Here is an 18,127-nt window from a genome sequence, read left to right on the forward strand (position 1 = left end):
CTTTGGCACCGGAACTACACAAGATGTTTTCCAGAGCTTTGGGAATCTTCCCAGCCTCAGGGTCAGGTTGAAAAGGTGCCCGATTACCTCACACAGTTGGTCCGCGCAGGACCTGACCACCCATGCGCTGATACCATCTGGAGTTGCAGTAATCAAGCCTAGAAATTACAAAAGCATGGAGTACCTGCTCCAGGTGGGCTATTGACAGCATAGGCTTGATTTACAGACATACAGTCCACGAACTTTGCAACAGTTTCTGCATCCAGGGCTCTGAGCCTAGTAGCTGGAGCTTCACGTACAGGGACAGGACATGGCAACGTAACATCACAGAGTATAGGAGAGTGGTCAGAGAACACAGGAGGCAAAGTCTCAAAGTTCATGACAGGGAGACCAAAAGAGAAAACCCAGGTCCAGGGTGTGACCCCTGGCACGAGTTTAGGACGATACCCATTGAGTTAATTTGAATAAATCTAGCAAATTCAGAAAACCTTTAGCAAGCACATTGTCAGGACAGTAGATATGGATGTTAAAATCACCAAAAAATAGGACATAGTCATATTTTAGGATACAGTCTGCCACAAGATCACATAAATCATTAAGGAAGTTAGTCTGTGTTTGGAGGGCGATAAATCAGCACGACGAGCAGGCGGGGGGAGATGCAGAGTTCAAACAGGCACATTTCAAAGGAAGAAAATGACATGGTGGGTGTAAGCTGTTTACAAGGAAAGCTGGATTTTAACACAACAACCAGCCACCACCTCTGCCCGATCTAGGGATATTAAAACAGGAGCAGCCAGGTGGTACCAGCTCCAGCAGGGCGCTTGAGTCACCAAACGGGATCCAGGACTCACAGATGCACAAAAAACTCAAACCATGTTGAATAAAAAATCCCGAAAAATAAAAGTTTTGTTGGGACCTGGCACTGACCAGACCAAACCGGGTCTGCGGCAGGGCCGTAGCTCCGGGATCGCGCACGGGCACCATCTCCTCCAACTCAGAGCCCATAACCAAGCGCAGATTCTCCCAGCAAACCCCACTCTGGTGAGGTCCTCAAGCTGAATGGCCGTGGCGTGGTGCCAGCTCACCCTCAGAGCTGGCCAAGTTCACAAGGCAGGGTGTAGAGTAATCCATCAGACGTCTCTGAGCCCCCGGGTCACAAGCTGGGCCGAATCGGACCAGTCGCTTCTTCAGGGATCCAGGAAGTCCAGCCCGACGTCTCCCGTGCCGGCTACCTTGCTTTCCCTGTCTTCTACGATGCTTCCTTCTCAAGCTGGGGCGGACAGAAGGCCAACACATCACGGCCGGGGGGGGGGGGGGGGCACGGGCAGTCCAAACAGCAATGCCATCCATTAGGTTCCCAGCACGCAGGGCCCGCTACATCAATAGGAGGACGAAGCCTCAGCAGCGCAGCTCAATCATAAGTCACCAAAGAAGCCACACCATTCAGAAAAAGCATCAGAAACAACAAAAGTGCATAAAAGCCATCATAAAAGCCAGTAAAACGCAAGGTTCCAGTACGCGAAGAGGACGAGCAGCTCACTGCGTGCACCCGCGCGAGCACCATCTGAACTCTCTGGCAGCTGCTTGGACCTGCCTGATGAGAGACTGCTGTGAGGGGAGCAGCAGCGCTGCTCCCGCTGCTCAGTGAGAGAGCAGGAAGCTGTGCGCTTCATGTCAGAGTCTCCAAAAGCAGCGATGCTCACGGCCGCCTTTGTTTACTAATTAAAGGAGGATACCACAAGCTTCTCTGCATGTCATTTGCCCCACCAAAATGTTATGGTCTCTGGAAATATTACCACCTTCTGCCTCTCACTAGGGGGTGTGATCTCTGTCCATGCATGTGGCTGGCCAGATGGTATGTCCCGTCCATCACTGCATGAGAGCTGAGCAGGTCCTACTGTTGAGTGGATCAGCGTTCAACAGGGCACAATCAACAACCTAATCATGTCCATGCTGAGGACATGTAATGCACTGTGTGAGGAAGATGATGGCTTCACCAGTTTCTGACCCTCATTAACTCATTTGACTTGAGGTGCTTTTCCAGAACACTACTCAGAGTAACTCAAACCGATGCAGCTCAGCCGGACCACTGTTCCCAAGGGCACGGTTCGATATTTTCTCTCTACTTTCTCCTCTATGTTGAAGTACATGACATGGCTGAGTTGGGCTGGCATCGTGATTCTGGCCGCTGATTGGCTAGGGGGCGGAGACACTGGTTGCTCCAGAATTTTTTGCCTTCTGCTTCACTGCCTGCAGCCATTTCCTGGTTCAGGGTCCGACAAAAAGGCATAAAACTGAACAAAATGTCCAGCAGCACTACCGTTTTTCAGCTGAGATGTTTCTGTGGAGCATACAAGTTACCTTACACTGTTCACATCATGTTATTTTGTCGTGAGTAAAAATCGTCCGCCCCCCACTCTCACAACTGCCGCGGGACCCCTTCTCCCTTCCCCCTAGACCTATGGGGGTCGGCACCCCGCGGCTCTAGAGCCGCATGCGGCTCTTTAGTGCTCTCTAGTGGCTCCCTGGAGCTTTTTCAAAAAGGTTTGAACATGGAAAAAGATGGCGGAAGGAAATAAATTTTTTGTTTTAATATAGTTTCTGTAGGAGGACAAACATGACACAAACATTCTTAACGTTTTTCAGTGCTGTAAAAATGTGTAGAAAAATATTAAATTTCAACATTTCTGTCAACGAAGATTTGCGTCATAGCCTGCGACACACGTTTCTATCAGCCGGGTGGGATGCCAGGCAGGTGGCTGTTGTAAACAAATCGGCAGCTGTGTAATGGGCCATGGATCCCAAAGGGAAAAAGAGAAAAATAACTGAGGAGAACAGAGGATTCAACGTTTCTTGGACCGAATTATTTGCATTCATTGCCAATGCGGAAGGATTGCCTGAATGTTTGCTCTGTAACGAGAAGTTGTCAAATAACAAAAAGAGTAATGTGGAAAGACATTTCCAGGGAAGGCACGCTACATTTGCAGCCGAGTATCCAGTTGGGAGTAAGAGAAAAAGTGCGATTGCATTACTTCTGGAGAAATTACAGGAGCGCAAAAATAGATTTAAGAAGTGGATTGCATCTCCAAACTCCACTACTGCTGCAAGTTTTGTTGCAACCCGGGAGATAATAAAGCGTGGAAAACTGTTCACAGATGGTGTCTACATGAAGGAGTCGTTTTTATAAATGCAGGCTGCGTTTTATTGAACTGTTTGTTGCCCCGATGAGGAGCACGTTATGCACGTTCCATTTTGTTGTTTTTTGGAATCCTAAAAATGAAAATGACATCAAAAATCGGATGTCTTTATTGCATTTCTTTAATTTCATCAAAGCAATGAAACATGATTCATTAATATTGTAATGAAGTTAAACTTGAGGCGGCATCGTACAACAGAGTAGTCACGTGGTGCGTCATTCTCTACAGGATGCGCTACAGGGAAGATAAACATTTATTCATGAAGGCCCATTTTGTATTTGTAGCCAACTTAGTCATTTTGATAGTAGGCCAATATAGATACATACAGCATGTGTTACCTTCATTATAAGGCTTATATAAGGCTTTAAATTATTTGTGGCTCCAGACATATTTGTTTTTTTGTTTTTTTGGTCCAATATGGCTCTTTCAACATTTTGGGTTGCCAGCCCCTGCCCTAGACCTATGGGGGGCGCACCCACTTACTGTCGTGGAGCTGGCATGGAATCAAAACTACACTCAGATGGACTGACTCAAACTACGCTGTACCAGGCTGAGTAGTGCTCCTGGAAAACCAGCTTTAGTTGTCCTGCTTATTTTGTTGTGATTTGCAGATTTGGCTCCTCTTATCTATCGGCGTCCTTGGTGAGGCAGGTAGAAGAACGACACAGGATATGTAAAAGGTTTGAAATAAAAAGTTTCAGTCCAGATTTGGTCAGGTGAATCCCATCTGTCCATCTGTTGTGTTCTGAAAGATTTTTCATTTTGCTTCTTACAATGGTTCTAAAATACGTACATATTTGTGCTCTATTTGTTTTTATCTTTGTGCATCCCTTTGGGTATACGTGGCTGGTGGCTGGGAAGTGCTTTATCAACAAACAATTGATTGGCTGATTGATCTGTGTCACGGTGTGGAGGGAAGGTGAGGGAGGAAGAGCGTATCCTTCAGACAGGTAAATCAACCCAGGCCAGACAGCAGCAGACATTTGGTTCCTCTTTAATGGTCAGGAGTGCAGACGCGACAGGGTAGACAGATGTGAACACAAACTGACATGTAACGAGTACGAACCGACAAAACCACAAGCAACACACGAGGCTTATGTACACACTGGGATGGGTAATCAGGTAACAAGAGGCAGGTGGACACAATTAAGGAAAAACCCAAGATACAGGGGAGCAATAATGTGACAATCCTTGGACTCCGTCATTCTACAGGGGAACTTTATAGCAACAATAAGTTTAATTCACTTGAAGCTATTCCTTTAAAAGTGAGTTTTGATGATTCTGTGGGCAGAAACTTTACCAACTTCACCTTCGACAGCACTCAGCAGCCCTCTGCTGACCAGAAGCTGCACGTAACAGTTTTCTGGAAGAGGTAGGTTCACTAGAGAGAGCTGTCTGCTTTACGGGTATTTACTCTGTCAGTAGTTCATATAAAGGCTAGCAATTAGCTTTTTCAGTTTGCAGACAATAAAAAAGCACAAGAAAAAAAATAGAAATTTTGTTATTTGTTGGCATCATGGAAGTAAATGTAAGAGAGTCGTGTCTTTAGAGGTAAAGCAAAGACCTAAATGCAGAGTGAACATCAGTGCAACCTACACTTTACAGTTTGAAGGAGATGAAGGATGCTATGAAAGCAAAAACTGATGGTGACCTGGCTTTGTTAATACAGGGATTCTAAGTAAAAGCTGTTTTTTTACAGTGGTGTTTTTACTTTGTAGCTTATTTAGTATCAGTTAGCTTGTAGCTCATCGATGGTGCTAGCTACAGCAGGCTGTGGCAGGTTTGTTAGCGACAGTAATTCATTTTTCAACCAGTAGGATGGAGAAGCAGCAAACTGTTTAATGCTGCTTTAATGGCGTAAAGAACACATTAGCTGGAATAAGGGGAACAGCTTCTCAGACCCAAATCAGGGTTTTGTTTTACAGCTGGACTTCTGTTCAAGACATGCATTTGTCCTTAAGGCACCCCTTACTACATTTGCCAACATTTAGAAATAATTTTTTGCATTAGTCTTAATTCTAATCTTCAGAAATACTGAATTTGGGACGTTCATGAGTAGTCATAAAAATCAACATTAAAAGAAATTTACTTTTTAAAATACTTTATTCCAAATGAATGCCACGTTTTGAATTGAATTACTGAAATAAACCAACTTTGTCATGATATTCTAATTTTATGACGAGCACCTGTAGTGGCATATGTAAAGTCACAGGTAAGGTTGGTATATTCATTCAATACGCTGTCATTAAACAGAATTGAAATTATGCAAAAACATTTCAGCCTTTTCACCCAAAGGCCTTCCTTTATGCATTTGATGCCTAGAATTTGATCATAAACTTGAAAAGGAAATAATAAAACTGATCTGTGCAGGAGAAGAAACATCAGCAGCAGGAGTGGTGCTGGAACGAGTTGTGTCAAGCTGAGGCCTGTTCCTTCAGCTCCCAGGAAAAAAAAATTCAAGTTTATCCCCAAACAGTAGAAGACAGAACAGATCAAGATAGCAAACTGAAGTTCAAGTGTTTCAAGGGAACAAAAATGTCCTTTTTTTAATAATTTCTGTCATATTTTTCTGTCATATCTCTACAGCTATCTAATTGGGGTGAAGCAGGTAAAGTTACAATCCCAGGAAGGCTGTAGACAAAACTGGGACAATGACAACTCACCCTGATTCACGTACATTTTGGGAACTACAGGTAACAATAAAACATCACATAAGGATGTCTTTATGTCAATAATGATTTCAGGATCTCTTTCTTGCACACACACACACACACACACACACACACACACACACACACACACACACACACACACACACACACACACACACACACACACACACACAAAACTGACAGCATCATTAGCATCAGAGGTGTCTTACCCTTACCCATCTTGTGTTTGGTATGTATACAAGGTTTCCTGTCACTTTCTCGGTAGATTCACATGGTGTGTGACCTGCAAGCTCCCCTGTTCTTATCAGGACTGATTGTGTGTTGGGGTTATGTGCTGAAAATGAGTAAACGTTCCTTTTATTGATGCAATAAAAACACAAAGCCTACATTCACTCAACTGAAGACCTCGCTTATCAGTTGTTGCATTGCTCAAGTCAACTTTTCTGAAATTGTGATAACGTTACATCAAAGTACAGTGTAAGGAAACTTCACCCAGATATGAAACGTGTTTTTATCTCTGCTTTATTCAACAACTGCAATATTGTTGATGCAGCCTGTCAATATTTCTGGAACGTTTGAAAAGGCGTTGGTTAAAATATTAACAAGTACAAACGTAAGCTGCCTCTAGACTCTAGACACAAACGACATGATAGATAAAACCTTTTTTTCAAAACTTCAATGAGTTTCGTGACTATGTCCAGCATCTGACAGCAACACCATGAATGGATTTCTATTGTTTTCTTTGTTGGAGCTTTAAGTAGACGTATTGTTCTCAGTGTTATTTTGTCTGAAGATCCAAAGATGTGGTCTAAAGTTCACTGGACAAGACACTTCACATAATTCAATTCAATTCAAAGATACTTTATTAATGCCAGAGGGAAATTAGAGTTTCAGCACACACAATTCTGAGATCAGACATACACACATAGGCAAGGACACATGACAAGAAATGGTGACTGCGGTCATTCGCAACCCGAGTCGCGCTACCTTAATAGAGATAAGAGGGTTTATATGAGGATTGGGTCTGGTGGAGAAAAACAGGCACTTCAGAGTTACTCCCCACAGGGAGGGCAGCTTTTCTATGCAAAAAACACCTCAGACAGAAATGCAACAGACTTCAGACATTACACAACATAAGTGTCCACTAGGTGGGGAGGTAGGATTGTGGACTATCCTCGCATCAGTGCATGCAGCCGCGATAAGCAGCGCTCGTCACCTCCGTTTGGACAGGGGAGGGAGGTATTTGGGTTAGAGAGCACAGTGACTCCTAGAAATGATTCAATGGCCTTCACCGGTCGCAGTCCCACCCAGGCTGGGATAAGGAGACAGAGTTACCATAGCGACAGCAGCATTCCACATTTCTTCTGAGGGGGAGTAATCACTTCAGCCTCACAGGTTCAAGGGCACCAGATTCAGATAAGAACTTGTTTTGGGGCCAGACAGAGATAATTTCCTCTCTGTCTTAAAGTTCTGTTGATCTCCAACCCTTCTGCATCCAATAATGGCATAATTAATCTATCCCAATCCGTGCTGATCCGTCAACTCTATCCTTGATGGCATCAATCTTCTGTGCCAGAACCTGAATCTCAGCCAAAATTCCAAGCTTACAAATCATCTCGACAATTATATGAGTTTGTGCATTCACAGCGCGGTGTAACCCATCCCTGAGCTCCGGGATTGAGCCAATATTCCTCGACAGCTCATTAATTTTCCGGTAAGCCAGGTAACAGCTCAGGCCAGACAGCACAAAACCTGACACCAACACCACGAATATCCAGATGTCTTCAGAATCCTCTACAGACAGTTGAGAGAGGCAGATCAGGTTCCACTGTTTCCAGGAGTCCATGATATACCCAGCTGGTTCTGTCCCAGAGGGGCATCCGGGAGCCCCTTCTCCCGTTCTCATTGTTGAAAAAATGTTGTCGTTGAGAAACCAACTAACCAGGTCCATTTGAATAATTTCCGGTTTCCAGAAAAAATGCAGAAGCGCTGTACACCCAAAGACAGACAAAGAGCCTTGGGATAAGATAGGGAGGAGAGGAGGAAAAAAGCATCTGAATTCTCCAAGAGCCGGAAGAAGAAGTTGTGAATGGTGGTGGTCAGAGCAGCCTTGCGTCTGTCAGTGCACCCAAGGGCTGCTGTGGCTACGATGTAGCTCATAGTGCATGAATAGGTGAATCTGTTATGAACCGCCTCACTTTTGGGTAGTGAGAGCTTTAACCCTCCCACTGTCCTAATGGGTGTGACCCCGTGAGAAAAGTTGACCATTGAGCAGGGTTGATGGTTTTTCCCCTGGGTCCATGTGGCAGGGGTGAGGTGGTGCTCACTCTTCAGCCCTGCCACGTGGACCTCAAGGGATAAACCATCAATCCTGCTCAATGGTCAGCTTTCCTCGCGGGGTCATCCATAAAGACAGTGGGAGGGTTAAAGCTGCTTATTTTCTTTTCCTTCCCTTCGTCTTCGGCAGCAGCTCTTCTAATTTCACAAATGGTGGTAGTTTTGGTGACATCTACCAAAATAGTTTTCTCTGTTACAACCAATCAGGACCGCAAGTCCCGCACAACGACTCTACTGGGCTGTTTACGAGTACATACCTCATATCTCATTTCAGGTTGGTCCCTGAAATGGACCAAAAAAAGGGTTCTCTCGGGCCAGTCCGGTGAACTTTAGTTACGTGTATGCCGTGAAGGTCTAGTAAAATTACCCAGAAGATACTATAATCATCAAGACCTGCCTACAAACTATGAATATTCTGAAACGTGTTGGCTTGTAAGGTACATTAATCAGTTATCCATAATATTATTTTGGTTCACCATAAATAGTTAAAGTCTCGTCAGTCACCATCCAACACTGGTGAAATTACATCTCCCTGTTTGACCCATCCCTGTGGGGAGTGGGGAGCTGCAGCTGTGGCTGCGCTCAGGGCCCATAGTGACCAGGAAGTTGGTGTATTTGCTGCTAAAGCATCTTGAAAACTGACTTCAAAAAAAGCTATGATTCAGCAACACTTAGACCTGATTAAATGCATCAGACACCAATGAACTCACCATGAAGTCAGCAGACAACAAAGCTCATCCAGCAGCTCTTCTGGTGAAAATGTGATGCTTGTTCCTCCATGTGAATAACAAGCTGCGATAAACTAGAGGAACTGAACTGCCAGAGTTTACTGGTTTATTTTCTCAGACACATTATATATAAAATACCCATCTCACCCTCCACTGGTGGTCTCATTCATCCAAGCTCGGTCCTCCACCGGAGGCCTGGGAGCTTGATGGTTCTGCAGTATCATAGCTGTTCCCTGAGCTGCACTTTTCTGGACTGAGATGTCTGATGTTTTTCTGGCATCTGCTTCAGCCACTCCTCCAGTTTGGGGGCTACTGCCCCGATGACCACTCATGTCTTCACTCTCCAGTTTTTCTCAAGACCTTAAAGACCTGCACAAGTCGTTGATTGTGATCAAACCTAAATACCAGTAAGTAATGAACCAGCGTTTGCCTGCAGGACAGAAATGTAACAGAGTAAATGCATCAGTGTGAAACTTTGTCTCTCCCCTCTGGCAGAGAGAGTGATTACAACAAAAAAAGGTTCCTTTCCTTTAAACTTAAAGAGCATTTCTGTAATCTTTACTTTTACCTCTGACAACGTTCTTTCTATCTTCTTCTGTCTTCTGATTCTTAGAAACGTTGTTCCTTGATGCTTGTTCCTCGAACCTGTTTCCTCGCCATTCTATTGGTTAATCCTCTCCAGTTTATGCAATGATTTCTGCCTGGATTACAAAAATTTTACTACTGAGAAACAAAGACACGCAGTCACTGGTGCCTAACTCCAACAGACAGCAGGCGAGAGGTGGGGACACCCCGGACAGTTCTCCAGTTCATCACAGAGATAAACCACCAGTCACCTTTAGACCATTTAGTTTTCAGTTAACCAGCTGTGCATGCTTTTGTCTGTGGGAGGAAGCTGGAGAACCAGTAGAGAACACATTATCTCCAAGCAAAAAGGCTGGAGCTGGGATTCAAACCTGCAACCTTCTTGCTGCAAGGCAACAGTGCTACCAACTGTGCCACGTAGCCTGAAAATAATGACCCCACATTTAAAAATATTTGTTACTCTTTTATTGAACATGCAAATCAATAGACAATTTAAAGTATTCTAAAAGTATTCAAAAAGAAACCTATACATATGTATGTGCATATATATATATATATATATATATATATATATATATATATGTGTGTGTGTGTGTGTGTGTGTGTGTGTGTGTGTGTGTGTGTGTGTGTGTGTGTGTGTGTAGAACATGTTCAATAGGAAGGGAAAGAAGCTCTGGTAGCTTATATAACCCCCCCCCCCCCCCCCCCCCCCGATCAAATTTCAAGAAAGATAAAACAAAAATATATATATTTTCCCTACACTGAGTGTCATTGCCATTTTCTTATAACATGTTTTATCCTCAATTACACAAACAAAATTTACATTTTTAACCCCCCCCCCCCCCCCCCCCCCCATCCAATATTCACAGCTCCCAGTTCACCAACACTAGACGATTACAATCAAATGCAACCCCCCCCCTGCAAATATGAACAAATCTGTCTGTGACTTTTAATGGTGTTTTTCTTTTTTGGACTCTGATAGTTTGTCCTAAAGTTGAAATGGTAGCAGCAACAACCACCTTATTCACTTTTTAATTTATTTTATCTCCACAATATATTTATAGCTAAATGTTAGAACGTTGTTTAAAAGTTTTAGTCTTGTTTGTTTCCAAAGCTAATATAACAGCTTCTTGGGGGGGTATGGTGGAAGGTGCACCTGAGTGCTGTGGTTTCAGGAAACATCACAATCCTAATCGTTGATGAAAGTGTAAAAAAGGCGTGTTTTATTCTGTAAAAAGTGTAAAGCAGACAATCTGAGTAATATGCAAGTCTGCAGATTTGGTTTGCTCCGTGTTGTGGAGTGTTGCTGATCTTGTGATCATTTGATTTTAGTGTGTAAACAATCATAAATAAACTGTAATAAAGATAACAGTGTCTGGCTCTTCACACAGTCGAGCAGCGAGAGGGGGGATGTTTTGCCATCTTCTGATAACCGGTGACTATTTAGCATGTTCACACTTGTATGTGAAATTGTTTTAAAATTTAAAATAAATGTTGCAGCAAAATGAAAAGTGATTCATGAATGTGTCAGTGATCGTCTTATAGGACAAAAGATCAGCCTTTTTCACATTTTCATTTTTTTCTCTGCAAGTGTCACAAATTCATCATCATTTTGAATGGCTGGTTACCATGGTGACTCCAACAGGTTTTATCTGCCTAACGCTTTCACTGCTGATTGTGTGTGTGTGTGTGTGTGTGTGTGTGTGTGTGTGTGTGTGTGTGTGTGTGTGTGTGTGTGTGTGTGTGTGTGTGTGTGTGTGTGTGTGTGTGTGTGTGTGTGTGTGTGTGTGTGTGTGTGTGTGTGTGTGTGTGAGACCCATCCATTAGGATGCGGACAAATGTAACACCAGGATCTATGGAAATACAGGATAAGACAAATGAAGAAGAAGAAGAAGAAGAAGAAGAAGAAGAAGAAGAAGAAGAAGAATTCTTTTCTGTAGCGCCTCTCAAGATAAAAATCATTGAATCTTTCACTTTCACAGTTTGAACTTAAAACAAACAAAACTTTTCGTGCTGTTTTTGCATCAATTACAGATAAGAGCTGATGTTCCAGAATATGAACCATTTATAAATTGATCCCATGTTCCTTCGGTTGGGAAACCAGGAGCAAAAACACTGTAACGGCTTAGCGAGAGGCCTTGGTGGGCCAAAAAGAACTGGAGACCACTAGTAAGAAGTTATAGGGCTTTTATTTTTGTATGTTTTCTTTTTGGTCAGAAAACAATAACGTGGTTTTATGTGCTAACAACAGATTACGTCAGAATCAATTAACTCCATGAAAATAAAAAAATCCCCCTTCTGCAACATCCGATGCAGCAAACCTGGTTGAACGAGTAAATAAATGAATGAATCATTTATTCTGATACGTCAAAACAGTCAGTAGAGGACACGTGAAGGTCCAACAAGGCTACTCAGAAAATGCCACTAAATTCTGTTTAATTATTCACTTTTTTGTTGCACAGACTCCATTACTCCCACATTGGCAGAGGATGAGTCACATAACTTTATGATTACTTCAGTTCTGTGCCTCCTGTAGATTTTCTTTTGAAAGTGCAAAAACAAGTTGGTGAAGTTTGGTTTGTGGTTTTGCTCGGATGCCAAAAGGAGCAGAAACTATTTAACCATAACGTTGAATCAAAGATGAATCTAAAGATGCACCACCCAGAGCTAATACAGAAGAAATAGTTTGTTAATATTTGTTCTTTTTTTTCTGTGGTCTGCTAGAAAGATGAGAAAAGAAAATCACAATCCACTCATAGTTTGGTTCTTCTGAAAACGTTTTGAACAATTCTCACAATCACACACACTTTTAACACATCTAACAAGCATGCAGTCAGCTGCCTTACAAATCCAGCTCTCACAGACCGCAGGTCAATAACTCAGCGAACAAAGGTCTGTTGGACTGTTCCTGTAAATGAATTAGCAGTTTTTATGGGGATGTTTTTTCTCTTTTTTTCAAATGCAGGTCGATAAAAAACGACCCATTAAACATGTGTTGGGCGGCCCACTGAAAATGTCCCAACCAGGAAATAAAAGCTGATTCAGGCGCTTTGTTCTCCCTGGTGTGGGACTTTCTTCTGCCTGAGCCTCCAGTGGGGGATTTCCACAAATTCTGGCTTAACTGGTACCTGTGGGATGGATGCCAACAGGATTTTCTGTACACATGCTCATTATTCAAGCGCAATGCCCAACATCACAGCATGTGTTTGACCTTTGTACATTTGTTTCCCTCACACTTACTTATAAAGATCAGCCAACCTGACACCCAGGGTCAGTCACACCATTAAAAAACTGTTTAAGGTGTCCGTTTTCCAAACGAGATGCAACTTGTTCTTATAAAACAAGAACGATGTTTCGGTCTCAGCTGTTCCCGCTTTTCCGTTTCAGTATGAGCATCGATCCATATGAAGCTGTAAACAGAACTAGCAAAACCAAACTGCTCTGTGTGGAGCAAAAGATTACAACCAATATGATCTTTTCTGCACTTTACTCCTTATAAATATCCAAGATTCTGCTTTTTTCTGACTAAACGTGTATTTAAACGAAAAACTCTTTTGTAAAATTGACTGGCTGTATGTACTCTCACCACCCCTCCAGCACCCTAACAAGAGAACGGCTGATCCACGGTTCAGCCAGGGCAAAAACCGCCTTCTGGCCCCTGGCTGGGGAACTCCTCCTCAATCTGAGATGCATCTATCGACTGGACCCTCCGCTTCTCCAGTGCATGAAGTACACCTCTCCAGGGAAGCTGAGGAATAATTGTTGCAATAACAGTAATAACGATTGGTTGCTCCAGCTTTTAAAAGTGTAACCATCATCTACGGCATCAGGGAGAAGAAACTGGAGGCACAGATCCTAACGGTCCCCACAACTACAGGACCAACAGTGATCCCATTGGGCCAATGTGCTTAGTTACACATGAATAGAGGTGTGGACTCGAGTCACGTGACTTGGACTCGAGTCAGACTTGAGTCATTATTTTAATGACTTCTGACTTGACTTGATAAAATCTATAAAGATCTTAGGTGTGTTCTTGCTGTGTCGTTCTTTTTTAAAACACAGAAACGGTTTTGTTACCTGTTGACGCTACGTTTCACCGACGGCTGCCGTCTTCTTCAGGCTGACGCTGATGGCGGCGCGTCCCTTCCTTCTCCGTTTATCTGCGGGCAGCAGAGGTCCTCTGACCACCATCAGCGTCAGCCTGAAGAAGCCGGCAGCCGTCGGCGAAACGTAGCGTCAACAGGTAACAAAACCGTTTCTGTGTTTTAAAAAAGAAAGACAACATGGAAAATCTATAAAGACTTACGACTTGACTCGGACTTGAATGCCAATGACTTGCAACTTGAATCTACTTGCATCTGCTGACTTGATGATGACTTGAGCATATTTGATATTTTAGCACAAAAGTGACCCGACATGGACAAAAATCATAAATCATTCTTGGTTCTGGGTTTGATCTTGTGCTGCTAAATGCAGCAGCACTTTGTTTATAATCAGTTTCAGTTGCTCTTTCTGCTTGTTGGAGCAAATAAATGAAGCTTTAAGAAGCTTTATTTCTGGAATTTATTTATTATCATTGTCATTAAATTGAAGTTGGACAGATGACTTGATTATGACTTGAAAATTCAAAGTTAAGGACTTGGACTTGACTTGGACTTCCACATCATTGACTTTGGAATCGACCTGGACTTGGTTGTTTTTGACTTGGACTAGACTCAAGACTTAATTGGAAAGACTTGTGACTTACTTGTGACTTGCAAAGCAGTGACTTGGTCACACCTCTTTACATTAATGTGATCTTTCTTTTCTGTGTATTCAAACATGGAAAAGTGTCTGCATGTCTTCTACTCAGAGGGTTATCAGCATAACCAAATAGCTCATTTCTGGAAGGTAAATGAGCGGAGAAGGATGCGGAACCAGCAGGTTAGGATCCGACTTGGGCCTGTATGTGTCATGATCCACAAGCCGAGGTGAGTGCTCCTCCTCACTGAACCATCTTTGAGGTTCTTTTCCACAGGTGAGGAGCGGAGGGGACACCAGCGGTGCTGCATTCGTAATCAGAGGCTCTGGTATAAAAGGAGGATGGAGACACCACTCGACGCCGGATGATTGCTACCGTTTTGGTTAGCTCCAGCCACTTTGCTTGTTCACTTGTTTGACTTCTCGTGTTTGGATTATTGGATTTTTGACCTCGGACTGTTTTCTTGGATTACGACTTTGGATTGCCCTCTGAACCCCTGTCTGCTTGCCCTGTTTAGGATTACCATCATCTCCTTCACCTACTCCGCCGAGAACCCCGGATCTTCAGGACCACGTCCCATCCTCCTCCACGGCTCATGCTCCTCTCCTCTCCGCTTCCTCACCATCCCCGCTCCGCTGGACCCCCGCCCTCGCTCACCTCAGCTCATCACCTGCCCCGCTGCTCGCTGAGCTCAAACTCCGGACTAACGCCTCACGGCATCCTACTCGCTGGACGTTCAGTGCACCTTTAGTTCCCGTTCTCCAAATAAAATACTTTATTTTTACTTACCTCCTGAGTCCCGTGTTGATTATGCTTGTCTTGGGTTAGACGCCTCCCGCAAGTCATGACAGTATGATAGTAGCTGCTGGCTAGAAGGCCTTGCTCTCAAGCTCCTGAGAGTCCTGACCTTTCTGATGATCCCACTCTGTTTGGTTGCAGGTTTGACCCCCCACAATACCTCTCCGTTAGTTTAGGCTTAAAAACATAAGCACTATCATTTAGCCTGTGGCGGTTTCATCGTTTTGAATCAACATTCAAAGCAAAATTTCGTTTAGTGATCATGGTGTTGACAGTTTAATCCATGTCTGAGACTGAACACCATGATTGTGTTATTTCTTCAGAAAGAGACCGTTCCAGCTGTGTAAACTGCTAATTATTATTTTCATTTAAGTCCTTTCAGCATTAATCTCCAGTGCCTTGTTTCATTTTATTAAACAGCTCAAGTACAGACATGATCTGATCGTGTTGAGAGCCCTTGGCGTCTTTCACCTGAGCCGTCGCCGCTGCTGTCAGGTGATCTGTTCTCAACCATGTTGAAACGCTTCGAATTGAATCCTCCAGAGCAGCTGATCCAACATTTGGCTTTTAAATGAAACAATGAGGAATGAAAATGGAATGTTTCCGCGCATTTTTAACATTCCGGAAACTTTAGGAGCAAAAATAAATGTAATAAAGAAATCTTAAAAGTCAGAATTTTATGACAGTTTCATAAAGAAAGCTGAGAATAAAACTAACAAAATATTGAAACAGGTCTAAATCACATAAACATTCTCTTAAACTTTTTAGTCAAACATCAGGCTTTGATTATTTCTTCATTCTGACTTTTTTCTAGGTTCAACAAATCCGGGTTTGATCGTGTTTCTATGAATCAACCCAAAAGTTCAGCTGAGCTCCCTCAAACAAAACCTAAAGTAAGGCATCAGTGTTCAGTGAGAGGGAACTTTATGTCCATCAGAGTCTGGGAACATGACCGTGAGGGAACTAATGATAAAACTATTTCCACAGATGCCACCACTTTTTGTTTTACCAGCTCCTGTTTTATCTGTGCAGGTCAACGCCAACTGTTAAAATATCAGTTTGGTATCCTTTAAGGTTTTTAAGACAAGACAGAACAAGAAAACACACACCTGGTAGATAAGAAAACATGGTTTTTATACAGCGCCCGGTAGAGTCCCAATGTCTCATCAAAGCATGCAATGATTTAATTAAAAATGTCTATAAAATATGGAGCTGTTTCAAAAAAGGCTCAACATGATTTGCATATAATTGTATTAACTTTAATATTAAGTTAATTATTTTTACATTATGATTGCCCTGCATTATAACGCGACATTTGTTGAAACTGAACAAAAAAATAAATAAACATGCCAAAGGAATGTTTTATTTTTCTTTTCTTGGAGCTTAGGGGTTTGTTCAAAAAGCAAAGTGAGTCTATTATTAGACTAAATACAGCCTTAATCTTGGTATTTTATGCTTCCTGAAGCAGTTAAAGAGTGAAGGTGATGAAGTATTTTCATTTGTTTACCTTTTCAGACAGAATGGGAGGAAGGCATCTCCATGAGGACGCCTGGCACTTGTCACCCTGGACATGCAGGAGTCGATTCATTTATTAATATTTCCACCACACAGACAGAAACACAAACTTTTACCTGCCTGTGCTTTTAATCACACACTTTTGTTTTGAACATCAGCAAACATTGATATGAAAATAAATCTAGGTTGTAAAAAATCATACAAAAATACTTTTCTGTGCATTCCTGAAACAACAACGAGGTCCTCAAAATCAGCAGAAGTCAGTCAGAGCACAAACTGAAATGCCAAGCAGACCTTAGGAAATGCTGCAAAATCATATTTACAGTCAGGACACAACGTAATACTGCAGCTGTAATATTGTGTATCATAGCACATTATAACACATCTCAGGGCTCCCTGGGAAATCCTTCCTATAGCTCTCCATCACAGGGTAGGCGCTGGGATAGTCCGAGGTGTTGTAGTAAGGTGTGTATTCAGGGCCAGAGAGGCTCTCCTGCTGGCAGCTGGACATATAGTTCTGATGGGGGTTGTAGAGCTGCTGGTGGTGGTGGTAGGGGTCTGAGGGGAAGCTGTGGTAGCTGGACTCCATCCTGGTGGGTGAGTCGTAGCACGAGGAAGAGGAGGAGGAGAACGAGTCCTGTGGAGAGTAGCTGTTGGGATCCATGGGGTTGCAGAGAGTCAGAGACTCCGATGAGGAGCAGACAGCCTGGAGGAAGAAGAGTAATTAAAAGGACATGTCTGCAGATGTCCTATCAGCAAAATAGAGCTCTTTGATGTTTCTGTGTTGTTCTATGAGTGGTTGTAGCCTCTGGTTGGGTTCAATAATAAAGAAAAAAGACAAAATGTTATTTTAATACAGATTTTCAAATTTATGCAATCAAGTCAAGATTTTTTTTGTTCTCTAATCATTTAAATCAGTAAAGTAATATTTTATTTTTTGACAGGAAAATAAATGGAAGTTTGGAGGAATTTTAGTTAATATAAAAGTTGCACCAAGGGACCACATTCGTCCACTTTCTTAACAAAATAAATAAATAAATAAATAAAATACATAGGTAAATAAAATAAAATAAAATAAAATAAAATAAAATAAAATAAAATAAAATAAAATTAAATTAAATTAAATTAAATTAAATTAAAGGACATTTTTACAGTGGAGCTGGAACCTACCATGCCGTGTCCGTAGAAGTCTGCATCTGAGGAGAGCCCTTGGCTCCAGGGCAGCGGGGAGGACGTGGGGAGCGAAGGCAGGGAGGTGTTGTAGCTGGGATTGTAACTGGGACACACCACGTCCCCGAACTGCTGCTGCACGTCGTTAAACGTGTCAACCTGCATCTGAAGGCTGCACGAGACGTCAGGAGTTTGGAAGGGGGGTCGTGAGCCTCCGCTGCACGTGCTGGTGGGGGTCACGGTGAAAGAGGGGTCCTCGTTCCGACCTGGCAGGAAGAGATTTAAAATATTATTGCAGATTTGAGTAAATGACAGAGATAAGCAGATTTCTTCCGGTTTGGGACAAACAGGTAGTTAGTGAGCTCTGGGTTGGTGTGAGAATGT

At 42.8% G+C, this 18,127-nt stretch overlaps 1 protein-coding gene across 1 annotated transcript; it reads right to left on the reverse strand.

The window, feature by feature from the left end:
• Window positions 1-16,303: 16,303 nt before the first annotated feature.
• linc.pou2af1 (lnc RNA pou2af1) lies at window positions 16,304-17,908 on the reverse strand. The gene is made up of 2 exons (XM_054742915.2): window positions 17,744-17,908; window positions 16,304-17,279 (listed from the first exon to the last, which is right to left on the reverse strand). Exons 1-2 carry the CDS (start codon window positions 17,906-17,908, stop codon window positions 16,938-16,940), a joined length of 507 nt encoding a protein of 168 aa, XP_054598890.2. The 3' UTR covers window positions 16,304-16,937.
• Between the last annotated feature and the right edge of the window lie 219 nt (window positions 17,909-18,127).

Source organism: Nothobranchius furzeri, chromosome 13 (assembly GCF_043380555.1).
Source record: "Nothobranchius furzeri strain GRZ-AD chromosome 13, NfurGRZ-RIMD1, whole genome shotgun sequence".
Lineage (NCBI taxonomy): Eukaryota > Metazoa > Chordata > Actinopteri > Cyprinodontiformes > Nothobranchiidae > Nothobranchius > Nothobranchius furzeri.